General features: G+C 45.2%; 1 protein-coding gene across 1 annotated transcript in view; it reads left to right on the top strand.

The window, feature by feature from the left end:
* Positions 1–15,896, top strand: part of LOC140715191 (zinc finger matrin-type protein 4) — a 329,424-nt gene that overhangs the window by 1,591 nt on the left and 311,937 nt on the right. Inside the window, exon 2 of the mRNA XM_073027030.1 lies at positions 3,930–4,034. Within this exon, the coding sequence (XP_072883131.1) occupies positions 3,930–4,034 (105 nt within the window). The remainder of the gene's footprint in view (positions 1–3,929; positions 4,035–15,896) is intronic.

The raw sequence follows: 15,896 nt of genomic DNA, 5'->3' as shown, positions 1-15,896 counted from the left end.
CACACACACACACACACACACACACACACACACACACACACACCACACACACACACACACACACACACACACACACACACACACACACACACACGTACATTCTCATGTTCTTTCTCTTTTCCTCTCTCACTGCCTGTCTCTTTCTCACTATTTTATTCTTGCCCGCCTGTCTCTGTTTCCCCCTCACTCTCCATGTCCCTCTGTCTCTTTCATTCTTATCCCGGAGTCGGAGGACTGTCTGTCTGTGTCGGTTGGTGGGAGGGAGGAAGGGGGTTTGTTTTGTTGTTGTCTTGTTGCCTGCTTCTGTTTCTGATTTGTTGTGCTGTGTGTTATTCTGTCGAGCATTGTGGGCATGCTGTGTTGGTGCTGGAACGTGTGGTGTCCCAGCACATCTCTGAGTTGAGTTGGGTGTTAGAGTGCTGCAAACAAAATTGTTCTTGAGCCTGGAGGTGTGCATTACTCTTACATCTTCTGCCCAATGTTGGGGGGGTTATGGGGAGTAGGTGGAGGGTGGGACTGCTGGAGGAACTCAGTGGGTTAGGCTGCATCTGTGGAGGCAGAAGGGTGGTCAACAGTTCAAGCCCCTGCGTCAGGAGACTGGGTCTAGCAGGACTGCTCGTACAAAATGCGGGCGGGAACACCCTGCTCCCATGATGCAGCCACACTCTGGTTCGGTTTGAGTATCTCCCAGACATCAATCTAGCTGTAGCTTGTCCTTACCGTTCAGGTAACACTGAAACCCAATTTCTTGATGATCGGCCAGCTGGTGGAATGGTTCCTTAATTTGGAACCATTTGTGCTGCGAACTTTGTTATTACAATTGTTGCAGAGGAGTCTTTTAAAGTGCACACTGTTTACAATGCCACAATGGGCTGTGTTTGCTATTTCTAGCAGTGTGCTGGCTGAACCTCTCTCCCTCCAGCATCCCCTTCTGTAGAGTCACATAGAATGCTACAGCCCAGAGACAGGCTCCTTAGTACACCTACTCAGTGCCAGCCTATTATTGTGCCTGGTCTCATCAACCTGCACCCTGACCATGGCCCTCCCTACCCCTTCTATCCACATACTTATCCACATTTCTCTCAAATGTCGGAATCGATCCTACCAGAAGCTGTTCCTGAATTGTTGTGTGCCTTCAGACTCCTGTGCCTCCTTCCTGACGGTAGAAATGAGAAGAGGGCACGACCTGGGTGATGGGGGTCCTTAATGATGAAATCTGCCTTTTTTGCGGCATCGCTCCTTGAAGGTGTCCTTGATACTATGGCAGCCAGTGCCCATGATGGAGCTGACTAAGTTTACAACTCTCTGCAGCTTATTTTGATCCTGTGCAGTAGCCCCCCCTGCCCCCATACCAGACGGTGATGCAGCCAGTTAGAATGCTCTCCACAGTGCATCTGTAGAAATTTGTGAGTGTTTTTGATGACATACCAAATCTGTACAAATGTTTAATGAAATATAGCCACTGTCATGCCTTCTTTGTAGCTGCATCGATATATTGGGTCCAGGTTAGATCCTCAGAGATATTGATACCAGGAGCTTGAAATTGCTCAGTTTTTCCACTTCTGGTCCCTCAATGAGGGCTGTTGTGTGCTCCCTCTTTTTTATTGACATACAATGCAGAAGAGGCCCTCCCGGCCCTTTGAGTCATGCCACCCAGCAATCCCCCAATTTAATCCTAACCTGATCATGGGACAATTTACAATGATCAATTAATCTACCGACCAGTACGTCTTTGGAATGCAGGAGGAAACTGGAGCACCTGGAGGAAACCCACGAGGTCACGGGGAGAACGTACAAACTCCTCACTGGCACCGGTGGGAATTGAACCCATATTGCTAGTACTGTAAAGCATTGTGCTCACCACTACGCTACTGTACCGCCTCTTCTTACACTTCTGAAGTTCACAATCAGTTCTTTGGTCTTACTGATGTTGAGTGCAAGGTTGTTGCCAATCAGGTTCCCCTTAAACATTTCACCTTTCAACCTTAACCTGTGACCTAGTCTCAATCAACCTCAGAAGAAAAAGCCTGCCTTCATTTAGCTCATCTACACCCCTCATAATTTTGTATATCTCTATCAAATCTCCCTTTATTCTCCTGTGCTCCAGGGAATAAAGTTCTCACTTGTTCAGCCTTTCCCTATAACTCAGGTCATCAAGTCCCAGCAACGTACGTGTAAATTTTTTCTGCACTCTTTCAATCTTATTGATACCTTTCCTGTAGGTAGCTGACCAGAACTCCAGGCAAAACTCCAAATTAGGTCTCACCAATGTCTTACACAACTTCAGAGTAATATCATAACTCCTGTGCTCAGTACTTTGATTTATGAATGCCAATGTACCAAATGCTGTCTTTACAATCTTGTCTACCTATAATGGCATGTTCAAGGAAATATGGATCTGGATCCCTAGATCCCTCTGTTCTACCACACTCCACAGTACCCTGCCACTCACTGTGTAAACCTTACCCTAGTTTGCCCTCCCTAAGTTCTACTCCTCACACTTGTCTGCATTAAGTTTCATCTGCCACTTTTCAGCTGGTCTAGATCCCGCTGTAAACGTTGATAGCCTTCCTTGCTAAGACATTATGCCACCAGTCTTGGTGTCATCCTGAAATGTTCTGATCCAGTTAACCACATTAACATGCAAATCATTGATATAGATGACAAACAGTCCAGCACCAAACAAAATTACCCCACGTGGCTCGATCTCTTGGTGTGGGAACGAGCTCCTCATTCTCATCAGTCTTTGGCTGAGGAAATATCCCTCAACTCCCAGCTAGAAAAATCAATGCCCACCCCAGTTTTGAGGCATTTTTATTGTTACAAAGGAGGCATGTGAGCAAAAGTGTGGAGATGGGACCACTGTGGAATTTTTGTTACATTGAATAGCTTGCAAAAACCCAAATACATTTGAGCTTGTACTTTCACTGATATTGGTCATAAAACCATAAGGCGTCATTTGTTATATGCCATATCGTGTGATGTGGACGATCGTGGTCTTTCTACAGAAGTGGTTTGCCATTACCTTCTTCAGGCCAGTGTCTTTACAGGACGGGTGGCCCCAGCCATTAGCAATACTCTCCAGAGACTGTCTGCCTGGTGTCAGTGGTCGCATAACCAGGATTTGTTCTATTCACCAGCTGCTCATAGGACCATCCAGCTTCTGTTCCCATGGCTTCACATGACCCTGCTCAGGAGGTTAAGCAGGTGCTACACCTTGCCCAAGGTGACCTGCAGGCTAGCAGAGGGAAGGAGCACCTTACACTTCCCTTGGTGGAGACATATCTCCACTCGGCCACCCAACCATTAGGCATAGGAGCAGTATTAGGCCATTCGAGCCATTGAGTCCGCTTCATCATTCAATCAAGGCTGACTTAATTTCACTCTCAAGCCCACACTTATGCCATCTCCCCGTAACCTCTAATGCCTTTACTATTCAACATTTGGTCGGTTTCAAAGAGAATTTCCCCCGCCCCCCCCCACCCATTATTTTTGTGAACCAGCAATGACAGGCCCATTTCTGCTCTCTATTATTGTTTTAACTTGTTCTACCTCAATGCACTGTGTAATGAAGTGATCTGTATGAAGGGCATTCAAGGCAAGTTTTTCACTGTACCTTGGTACAAGTGACAATAATAAACCAATTTACCGATTTAATAGGAATAACATCCAAGACTGTGGAAAATCCACATGAGGGGAATTGGATTATTGGAATTAGTATATTGATTTAAACTCTCCAGCAAAGTTGGTTGGGTTAACTTTTCCTTGAGGGGGGGAGGAGTGTTTTCTGAGCCTCACCTCCAAGGAGTTCCTCTTCAAAGTTCAAAGCTCAAGTTGAAAGCAGACTTATTATAGAAGTAAAAACTCCATCATTTTAGGGAAGGATCTATGAGCCATTCCTGATGCCTCATGGCTTTTCTCTTTTGCAGATGAAGTCTGCGGGCTCAGGCGTTCTCGAGCTGTTCACGGACAGCTACTGTAACACGTGTAACGCTCAGCTCATCTCCGAGTCCCAGAGGGTGGCCCACTATGAGGTAAGGAACCTTTCCCACCCCCTGCCCCGACCACACCCACCGACTGAAATCACACCGAGTCAAACAGCATGGACGCAGGCCCTTCAGCCCAAAATCTCTATGCTAACCATCAGCCCAGAGCAACATGCACAAAATGCTGGATGAACTCAGCAGGTCAGGCAGCATCTGCGGAGAGGAATAAGCAGTGTTTCGGGCCAAGACCCTTAAGTTGGAGTCGAAGGTGGAAGAAGCTAGAATACAAAGGGTGGGGTTGAGGGGAAGTAGTACTAGCTTGATAGGTGAAGACAGATGAGGGAGAAGATAGGTGGGTGGAGGAATGAGGGAATGAAGTGAGAAGCTGGGTGGGATAGATAGTAGAGGTAAGGGACTGAAGAAGGAATGTTCTGATAGGAAGGGATAGGGGACTCTGGGAGGAAGGGCACCAAAGGGAGGTAATGATGTCCATATTAACCCACTTACCAGCACTTGTTACACATGTCTATATCCATCTTACATCCTTTAATCATATCCACTTTAGTTGTTGGGATGTGGGGTCGGTGAGATCCCATCAGCAACCTTCGAAAGGTAACGTCACCATCCTCATCAGAGCTGAGTGAAGATGACTAAAACTTACTCAAAGCTCCTCCCAGGGTACCGAGAGATCTCCGCAGCCAGTCACCAATGCTTGATGATAGATGCTGCCTTCCTGAGAGAGTGCGTCCTGTAGATGCTGTCAATGCAGGGGAGGGCCATTCCATCACACTCTGCAGTCCATTGCACTCTTGTGCATTGGAATTGTTTTACCAAGCTGCGATACACCAGTCTAAGGTTCTTCCCCAGGTAGAGCAGAGTCCAGACAGCCTAGAAGGGTAGGGAAAATGGAAGTGGAGAAACGGAGGGATTGATAGCCCAAAGAAAATGTGGAGTCATAGAGAACTACAGCACACAAAAAGGCTCTTCAGCCCATCTAATTTCTGCTGAACCATTTAAACGGCACAGTCCCATTGAATAGAGTCATAGGAAATATTTGTCTCCCAATTCCGTTGGCTCTCGGTCTCCTGATTACTGTTGGACTGTGAGGAGTTTGCAGGTCAGATCTTTGCTCAGGTAGCTGCGCATTCCAGCTCTTACTGTGGTCTGCGTATCAATAGCCATTATCTTCTCCGTATCACGCCAGCAGTTGCATTAGCGGGGAGCTGGGAGAAAGGCAAATGAATAGTGGGTCATGTTGCCAGAGTGAGTAGGATAGACTTATGGGTCCTAAACATTGGCTCAGAGTGTGCTTTGTCCCACACAGTGCTGTGAACCTCTCTGCCCATCTATCTTGCGTCTACCCTTCTCCCCTTCTCTCTGTTTCTATCCCTCTCCATCTGATGTTCACCCTGAGCCTCTCGCTCTTGCTCATTTTTTTTATTGTTTCTGAATTGCTCCGTGAACATTAGTCCAAGGGAAGTTAGGAGGGCCTGGAGTCACATGTAGGATTTCCTACATGTCAGCAGCTTGCCTCTGCTGTGCCTTAAAAAACTGGTCACTGCTACTGACACTGACTTTTTAAAATTCCAGATTCTTGAGAGCTGAGAGCTCGTACCTCAGGCTCCCGGACAGCTTCTACCTTGCTGTTATAAGACTATTGAATAGTCCTCTAGTATGATAAAATAGGCTGTTGGCTTCACAAGCTACCTTGTTACGGCCTTACACTTCATTGCCAGCATAGTCAAAGACTCTCTTCTCCCCTCTCCCATCAGACAGCAGGTATAAAAGCCTGGAAGCACGTACCACCAGGCTCAAGGAATGCTTCTGTCTCATCAGTATGAGACTTTTGAATGGGTTCCCTACCTTGTTACCACCTTGCATCTTCTTGTCCGTCTGCACCACACTTTCTCTGTAACTGTAAGACTTTATTATACACTCTGTGATTGTTTTCCTTGTACTAACTCATTGCGCTGTTGTAATGACATGATCTGTATGGATGGCATGCAAAACAAAGCACCTCAGTACATGAGACAATTATAAACCAATCATTAGCAGAATTTAAAGTCCTGATCCAACCAGAAAAATATAGAGGTATATGCGCTAAAGGTAAACAAGTTGAACTAACTCAAGTAGGTAAGCATGGATGAGTTGGGCTGAAGGGCCTGTTTCAGGGCTGTATTACATTATGACTCTTTGAACTCAATGGCTGGGCTTTGAACACTAATGAGCTAACTCAACTCATTCTCTCTCTCTCTCTCTCTCTCTCTCATTCTCTCTCTTTCTGTCTCTCTCACTCTCTCTTTCCCTCTCTCCATCCCCCCTCTCTTTCTCTTCCTCTCCTTGCTCTCTCTCCATCTCTATGTCCATCCCTCTACCCCTCCTCTCTCTCCCTCTCTCTCCATCTCTCTCTATTCTTCCTTCTCACTCTTTTTATCTCTTTAGCCCAATCTCTTTTTCCTTCTCTTTGTCTCTCTCCATCTCAAACCACTCATCCCCTCTCTCTGTCCTTCCCTTTCTCTCTGCATTCTTATCTCTCACTCTCCATCTCCCTCTCTCCTTGCTCTTTCTTTCTCTCCATCTCTCCCCACCTCTCTCTCTCTCTCTGACTCGCAAACACTTTTCCTCGTCTACTAAGGCTCCTTGTCAAAAATTAAATTCAACACTTCCCCTAACCACAGTTGTGGTGTTGCTTGCTGAATACCAGCTGTTAGCTGCTTCATCAAGATTATTAATTCTCAGTTATTTCTAAATGAATTATAAAGCACTGAGAGCAAAAAAAAAGGTCGCAGACTACCTCACCAAAACACATGTTGTGAAGGAGGTGTAAGTGAGTTTGTGTGAGTGAGAGAGGGTAAGAGAAATACTTGCTGCCCCTGTAATGCTTCGCTGTGCTCTCTCTGGGATCTCTGCTGCACTGACTGCAGAGCTTCATAAAGTCAAACTGGAGTTTATTGTCATATGCACAATACATGTGCACAGATGCATTGTAAAACTTACAGCATCAGACAAAACAGCACTCACAAGGAAAACACAAATTAAACATAAATTAACAATTTTACAAGAAAGAACATAACCAAAAAACAAAAGAAAAACTAAGTGGTCATACTGTTGCTTTATCTGTAGTATTTAAGAACATAAGAATACAAGAAATAGGAGCAGGAGTAGTCTCTGCTCTACCATTCAATCAGATCATGACTGATCTGACTATAGACTCATCTCCAGTGGACTGTCTTTTCCCCATAATCCTTAATTTCCCTGCTATGCAAAAATCTATCCAACCTTGTCTTAAATATACTTACTGAGGTAGCCGCCACTGCTTCTTTGGGCAGAGTTTAGGGTCTTGAAGGTTCAAGAACTGAATAGGGAAGTAGCTGTTCTTGAACCTGGTAGTATGGGACCGCAGGCTCCTGACCCTTCCGCCCAGTGCTAGCTTCAAGAAGATGGCATGGTTTGGTTGGTGGGATCTTCGATGATAGCTGTTGCCTTCTTGAGGCAGTACCTCCTGTAGTTACTCCTGATGGTAGGGAGAAATGTGCCCGTAAAATCTTGGGCTGAGTCCACTCCTCCCTGTATCTTAAGTTCCTGGATATTTGAATGCAAATAATGAGGACACTTTCTGCAGTACCTCTGTAGAGTTTTTTTAATATAATATTTAGTGATAAGCTGAATTTCCTTACCCTTCTTTGAAAGTAAATAACAGATCTTTCACCTGTTGAAGAATAAGGGAAACTATCAAATCATAAGCATAAGAGATAGATACAGGTATAAGCCATTCGCCGATGTTCATGAAGATTTTTGCCTCAGTACTACTTTCTTTCATTAAGCTTATGCTCAGTTTTCCCTGGAAAATCTTCTATCAGTTCTTGATTTGAATATACTTCATGAGCAAACATCTACTGCTCCCTAGAGTAGAGAGTTCCAAAGATATATCACCCACTCGGTGAAGAAATTTCTCCTCATCTCAGTTCTGAATGGCTGATCTCTTGGTCTGACTTTTGGCTCATAGTTCTAAACTTCCCAAGTTAGGGGAAAATTCTCCCCTGCTCCCACATCTACCCCATAAACCCAGTTAGGATTTTGTACATTTCAGTAAAGTCCCTTCTGTACAACCTTCCAATGTTTCCACCAAATTGAGGTGGCAGATTCTGGGCCTGTGTGTGTATCGCAGTGGCAGGCCCAGGGTCTGAGAGTGAGGAGTGACCCAAGGTTTGGACAATCAGACCAGATTGAAAAGCTCAGGGGGTCAGGGCTGGGGGCAAGGTGTGGGCCAGTGTACAGCTCACTGTTCCACAAGGTTTACTCACCTCTGTGCTGAACTGCGACTAATGGGCTACTGGATCGGCTGCAATGATGACTGGCTTTGTGGCTGTGGACTCACTTTTGTAAATTTCAGTTGTTTGCTTGACTATTTTTTTTCCTGCACATTATGTGTTTGACCGTTTTCTTTTAATGGGTTTGTTTTGTGGCTGTCTGTAAGGAGACAAACCTTAAGGATGTATATCCTACTCACACATTGATAATAAATGTACTTTGACTTTGACTGTGATCTCTGATCAGTTTTGTCCTTGAGAGAGGGTGGGATTTCTTGTTGGTGCATGGCTTGCCATGGAGTTAGTGTGGCTGCCTCTGGTTGGGAAACTCTCAATCTGTCTCAGAGGAGATTCAAGGGTGCAGAGGAGATTCACCAGGATGTTGTCTGGATTGTGAGGAGAGACTGGGTGGTCCGGAGATCTGAGTGACTGCAGATGCAGGAATTTTGGGCAATGTACAAAATGCTGGCGGAATACAGGCCAAGTGCAAGCAAGTGGGACTAGCTCAGATAGGCAGGATGGGCCGAAGGGCTTGTTTAAACACGCATAGCTCTATCACTTAATTTAGTGTGCTGAGTAGCATCTGTGGAAGAAAATGGACAATCAACATTCTGGTTGCGATCCTTCAGGGAAAACAAACTGCAGATAGAGCGGAGAAGGCTGAAGAACCTGCTGTGGAGGTGTACAGAATTATGAGAACATGAAAGACACAAGAAACGACAGATGCTGGAATCTGGAGCAACAGACAATTTCCCAGAGGAACTCAGTGGCTTGAACAGCGTCTGTAGGAGGGAAGGAATCAATCAGGACCTGAGGCAGAGTTTCGATCCAAATTATCGACAGCTTCTTCCACCCACGGACACTGTTTGATCTGCTGAGTTACTCTAGCATTTTGTAGAATAGCTTGGACAGACATCTTGGTCAGCATGGATGAGTTGGGCCGAAGGGCCTGTTTCCAATGGGTAGGACTAATGTCCCCAAGTGTCTGCATTTTTATTACAAGTTTATTATTGTCACATGTACTGAGACACAATCAGAGTCTTTGTTGTGCTTGCCATCAGTACAGATTATTTCATCACATCAGTGCATTGAAGTAGTACGAGGGAAAACGATAACAGAATGCAGAATGAAGTGTAACAGCACAGAGAAAACAGACAAAGAGGTGCAAAGGCCACAAGGAGGTAGATGGTGGGGTCAAGAGCCCATTTCATTGTATTAGGGAACTGTTTAGTAGACATATCAGTGGGGTAGAAGTGTACGGGAGCCTGCTGGTACCTACTTTAAGGTTTCTGCATCTTCTGCCCAATGGGAGAGGAGACAAGAGCAATGCCCTTGGTGGGTAGAGTCTTGGATCATGATTGCTACCTTACTGAGGCAGTGTCTGTGGCTGGAACAGTCAGCGTGTGGACCTCATGTCCGCAGGCACCAAGTGTTACTGTGTACTAAGATGGAATACCAAAATAGGAGAGACCTGCTGCTCTTGTACAGCCACTAAGAAAGACCACAGCTGGAGTCCCACCTACAGTTTGGTCTCCTTATTTAAGGAGAAATACACTTGCATTGGAAACAGTTCCGGGAAACTTGATGGTTGAAGGGGATTAGAGGTGGAGAGGCTCAGTGGATTTAAATTCCTTAGTGTTATCATAGCTGAAGATCTGTTCAGGGATCAGCACATAAGTGCCATCTAAAAGAAGATATGACTGCACCTCTGCTTCCTTTGAAGTTTGCATAGATTTATTTTATCACCTAAAACATTGACAAACTTCTATAGATGCACAGTGGAGAGCATCCAAATCGACTTAATCACAGCCAATGCCCAGGAATGGAAAATCGTTCAGAAAGTGGTAGATACAGCCCAGTCCATCAGAGGTGAAGCCCTCCCCACCATTGAGCATATTGACATGGAGCGGTACCTCAGGTAAGCAGCATCCATTATTGAGGACCCCCACTGTCCAGGCCATGTTCTGTTCTTGTTGCTACCATTAGGCAGGAGGTACAAGAGCCTTGGGTCCCACACCTCCAGGTTCTGTAACAGTTATTACCCTACAGCTAATAAGCTTCCGACAAGCATGGATAACTTCACTCGCCACAACTCTGAACAGATTCGAACAACCTACAGACCAGTTCTCAAGGACTCTGTAATTCATGTTCTCAGTATTATTTGCAGAAATTCTCTTCTTTTGCACATTTGTTATTTGTCAAACTTCGATTCTAGATAGTTTTTCATAAATGCTATTGTATTTCTTTATATTCCTGTAAATGTCCGCAAGAAAATTAATCTCAGTATCTAGTGACATAGATGTACTTTGATAATAAATTTCTTTGACTTTGAATTTGCCTTTGATTTTATTCCCTGGAACAGAGATGAGGGGTCACCTGATAGAGGCATATAAGATCATGAGGGCCATAGACAGGATAAAATTATGGTCTTTCTCCCATGGAGGGGATGCTAAAGAGGATAAAGGTTTAAGATCAGAGGTGGGAGATTTGAAAGGAACATGAGGGGGCAGCTTTCTTGCACAAAGGATGGTGTGTATTTTGGACGATTTCTGAGTGGCACAGCTCAATGGGCAGGAAGAGGCTATTCTGTGCTGTATCTGAAGAAATAGAATTAAAAATATAAAAGAGTGGGCAAAATTTAAAAGCCATCTAGATAGGAGAGGTTTAGAGGTCTATGGGCCAAACGCAGGCAGATAGGGCAAGCTGATTGGCTCCCTGGCTCTATGAGATGCAGCCTCGCATTTCCTGCAAGTCCTACCGCTCTGCTGTAATGCCACCTTGTGCCCAGCAGGTGGCAGACGTTTTTTTTTTGTCAAAGACCTTTCCTGTGTCTAGTAGACAGAAGGTTGGGTTCCCAATCTCACTAGGAATGACCTGGAGCTTCCTGTAAAGGGACCTCTCCCGAACAGCTCCCACTGCTCACAACCCACCCAGGGGATTAATCCAACAGATGTTACCTGCCTCCAGTACAGTGACATGGGGTAGTCGCTGAAAGACATTATGTGGTTGGGGGTGGGTGTGTGTGTGTGTGTGTGTGTGTGTGTGTGTGTGTGTGTGTGTGTGTGTGTGTGTGTGTGTGTGTGTGTGTGTGTGTGTGTGTGTGTGTGTGTGTGTGTGTGTGTGTGTGTGTGTGTGTCCGTCCGGGGGGGATTGTGGAGAGTATCGGTCTTCAGGAATGGGGTGGACAATTTGGGGAGTGAGACCATGAGGCCATACGAGAGCACAATACAGGCCCCTCTATCCACAATGTGTGCCAACCTTTTAACCTACCCTTCCATCAATCTAAATCTTCCCTCCCACACAGCCCTCCATTTTTCTTTCATCCATGTGCCCATCTGAGTGTCTCTTAAATGTTCCTAACGTAAAGGTCAAAGTTCAAAGTAAATTTATAATCAAACCACATATAGTTCACCTGAGATTCATTTTCTTGTGGGCATTCACAGTAAATGCAAGGAATACAATCGAATTAATGAAAAGCTGCACCCAACAGGATGGACAGACAATCAATGTGCAAAAGACAGCAAACTGTGCAAATACAAAAAGAAAGAAAAATGAAGAAATAATAAATAAATAAAACTTCCATTGCCTTGTGGTGATATCCTGATGGGGAAGGCTTCGGAAGTAAACCCTGAGGACAGCTCCGGAGCTGGAGTTCCTAATGTAGTCCTACGTTGAGTTCAATGCTGACTGGTAACTCCTGAAATGCCTCTGGTGGCAAACTGTATCGGTCTCTACGGTTCCTTTGGATTCATCAGCTGCATGGAGGGGGGAGCCTGCAACCGGGCCAACAGCTTGGTCTCCATATCGTACTGCCTTGGCTAGCATATCACATAGAAAGCTGGTTGCATCATCTATGTCGACACTGACCAATGGAGGCCCTCAAATAACTACCCGTATGCAATAATTATCAAGAACATGAGATGGAGAGTCCTTGGAAGTGAATTCATAGGTTGCAAGAACAGTCAGTGATGGGGCAAGTGAAGTTGAGTGAAGTTAATCCCCTTTAGTTCAGGAGGCTGATGGTTGAAGAGTAATAACTGTTCCTGAACCTGGTGGTGTGGGACATAAGGCTCCTATTTCTCTTGCCTAATGATAGCAACGAGAAGAGTACGTGGCCTGGATGGTGGGGTTCCTCAATGATGGATACTGCTGACTTGTAGTATCGCTCCATGTAAATGTGCCCAGTGGTGGGGAGGGCTTCACCTGTGATGGACTGGGCTGTATCCACCACTTTCTGTATGTTTTTCCGTTCTTGGGCATTGGTGCTTGCATACCAGGCTGTGATGAAGTCAATTAGGATACTCTTCACTGTGCACCTATGGAAGTTTGTCAATGTTTTAGATGATGTGCCAAATCTATGCAAACTTCTAAGAGAGTAGAGACACTGGTGTACTTTCTTTGTAATGACACTTATACTTTGGGCCCAGGACAGATACTCTGAAATATCTGAGGAACTTAAAGTTGCTGACCCTCTCTGCCTCTGATTCCCTGATGAGGTCTGGCTCATGGACTTCCAGTTTCCTTCTCCTGAAGTCAATAATCATCTCCTTAGTCTTGCTGATATTGAGTGAAAGATGTTAACATGGCACCACTCAGCCAGCTTTTCAATTTCCCTCCTACATGCCGATTCATCACCACCTTTGATTTGGCCAACAGCACTGGCGTAGTTAGCAAACTTAAATATGATATTGGAGCTTTGCTTAGCCTCACAGTCTTAAGTATAAAGCGAGTAGAGCAGGGGGTAAGCACACAGCCTTGTGATTCACCTGTGCTGATGGAGATTGTGGAGGAGACGCTGTTGCCAATCGAAACTGACTGGGGTCTGCAAGTGAGGAAATTGAGGATCTAGCTGCACAAAGAGATATTGAGACCTGTGTCATGAAGATTTTGGTTAGTTAATGTATCTGCCTCTATCCCCACCCCTGGAAGCGCATTCCACGCACCCAGCATTCTGTGTAAAAAATCCTACCTCTAACATTCCTCCCTTTACACTCCTCCAATCGCCTCAAAATTATGCCCTCTTGTATTAGCCATTTCCACCCCGGGAAATGTATCTGGCTATACACTTGATCCATGCCTCCTATCATCTTGTACACCTCTATCAAGTCACCTCTCCTCTTCCTTCACTCCAAATAGAAAAACCCTATCTTGCTCAGCTTATCCTCATGAGACCTGCTGTCTAGTTCAGGCAGCATGCTGGTAAATCTCTTCTGCAACCTCACTGTTATGGCCTTCACACGGTAAGAAGTGCTATTGTCCTTAGAGGAATGCAGGATTAATTCACGAGATCAGTGTCTGGGCTTGAGTTTGGTCTGGAGCCGACCGCTGAGGTGATTCAAGAGCCCAGTTTTAATATTTCAGCTATAAACTGTCAATCTTAGATATACAATTAACATTTGAGCCTGCATCAAATGTCCTTCACAGGGAGAGATCAAACTGTGCCAGCTTTTGCGTTAGGAAACACAGTGCAGAAAGTGGCCATTCAGCCTGACCAGCACCTGCTGGTGTTTATTCTGCACCACCTTCTCCCCCCTTCTGATGGGCAGATGACACAAAAGCTTGCGAACATATGCCACCAGGTTTAAGCATGGCTGCTATCCCATTGTTATCAGACCCTTGAGTAGACCTCCCATTCGATAAGGACAAACTCTTCATCTCTCATTCTACCTTGTCAAGGCCCTTGCACCGTATATATAGAAAAAGGCCAGCGATATCAGGGAGAATCCCACCCACCCTGCTCGTGGACTGTTTGTCCCACTCCCATCAGGGAGGAGGCTACATAGCTTCCACGCCAGGACCGCCAGACTCTGAAACAGTTACTTTCCCCAAGCAGTAAGGCTGATCAACACCTCCACCCACTAACCCACCTTTCCACAACACCCCCACCACCACTACTTCATCACTTCCTGTCAGAGTCACCTGATGTACAGACACTCCTGTGCCTAGCATCACTTTATGGACGTACAATCAATCCATGTATATGCTTTTTATTATTGTGTTTATTTTATGCATCAGAGTAGCAATCATTTTGTTCTCCTTTACACATGTGTACTGAATAATGACAATAAACAACCTTGAATCTTGAACATTTCCTCGCTCTGTCATTCCTTTACTCTCATGCTACCTCGGTATGTCTGGTTGGCACACAAACAAAAGTTTTTCACTGTATTTCAGTGCACGTGACAGTACTAAACCAATTACCAAGTTCCGGTCTCACCTTAAACACCCCCACACCCCCTCCCTGTAGGAGTAAGCAGCCCAATCTCACCAGTCTGAGGAGAGGAGATTCCCCAGGCTAGGGTGTTCCCCAGCCCTGCACTACTACTCTGTGGCTGTTCCGCTTTATTCTGCATTGTTTTTGTTTTACCTTGTTCTACCTCAATGCACTGAGTAATGATCTGATCTGTATGAACAGTGTGCAAGAAAAGCTTTTCCCTGTATCTCAGTACGTTTGATAAAAATAAACTAATTCCACTTCTGTAAGAAAAAATATTTAAGAAGTTTCATTCTGATTCAGCAGCAAGAGCTATTCACAAACAAAGGAGGCACTGCACACGTATTAAAGGCGTTTTACCAAAGTTATATAGTATGATCCTCCAAGAGGACCACATCCTTGTTATAGAGTTTGGAGGCTTGCGTGCCTCAATGACCCAGAGAGCTATGTTGGCTGGGGTCAGGGCTTTACGCTTTGGCTGTTGGCAGGGTCACCCGTGCCAAACAGGTCACAGGGTAGAGGTCAGACTAATAGTCTGAACCAGTCCTCCAGGTTCAGCGGTTTCAGCTCCGGACTAGCGACCCTGACAGGCAAAACAAAACTGTTATGGAAGCAGCAATGAGGAATCCTCTACATCCGAGTGCGACGGTATTCCTGAGTCTCCACCCGGGACTTGTATGATTGACAGTAGTGAAAACAGAGAGGAAGCTCCAGACACGATGAAGGAAGCCCTGAACACCACCAGAGATGGAGGACCTTTGTTTCTGCCCTAAACACCAGTGACGTAACAGGCCATACTCGCTGGAGGTTAGAAGAATGAGGGGAGTTCTCATTAAATGTATTGAATATTGAAAAGCCGAGGGAGAGTGGATGTGGAAAGATTGTGTCCTATAGTGGGGGACTCTACGGCCAGAGGGCACAGCCTTAGAATATAATCAGAATCAGAATCAGGTTTATTATCACCGGCGGGTGTCGCAAAATTTGTTAACCTAGCAGCAGCAGTTCAATGCAATACATAATGTAGAAAAAAAGTAAAAATAAATAAATAAGTAAATCAATTATGGTATATGTATACTGAATAGATTAAAAATAGTGTAAAAACAGAAATAATATTTATTAAAGTGAGGTAGTGTTCATGGGTTCAATGTCCATTTAGGAATCGGAAGGCAGAGGGGAAGAAACTGTTCCTGAATTGCTGAGTGTGTGCCTTCAGGCTTCTGTACCTCCTATTTGATGGTAACAATGAGAAAAGGGCATGCCCTGGGTGCTGGGGGTCCTTAATAATGGAGCTGCTTTCTCAGGCTAGTACCCAAGATGGAGCCAACTAAACTTAAAACCCTCTGCAGCTTCTTTTGGTCCTGTGCATTAGACCACCACCCCCCCCCC

Source organism: Hemitrygon akajei, chromosome 23, assembly GCF_048418815.1.
Source record: "Hemitrygon akajei chromosome 23, sHemAka1.3, whole genome shotgun sequence".
Taxonomy (NCBI): Eukaryota; Metazoa; Chordata; class Chondrichthyes; order Myliobatiformes; family Dasyatidae; genus Hemitrygon; species Hemitrygon akajei.
Note: the sequence above shows the minus strand (reverse complement) of the source record. Positions and strands in the feature narration are given on the sequence as shown.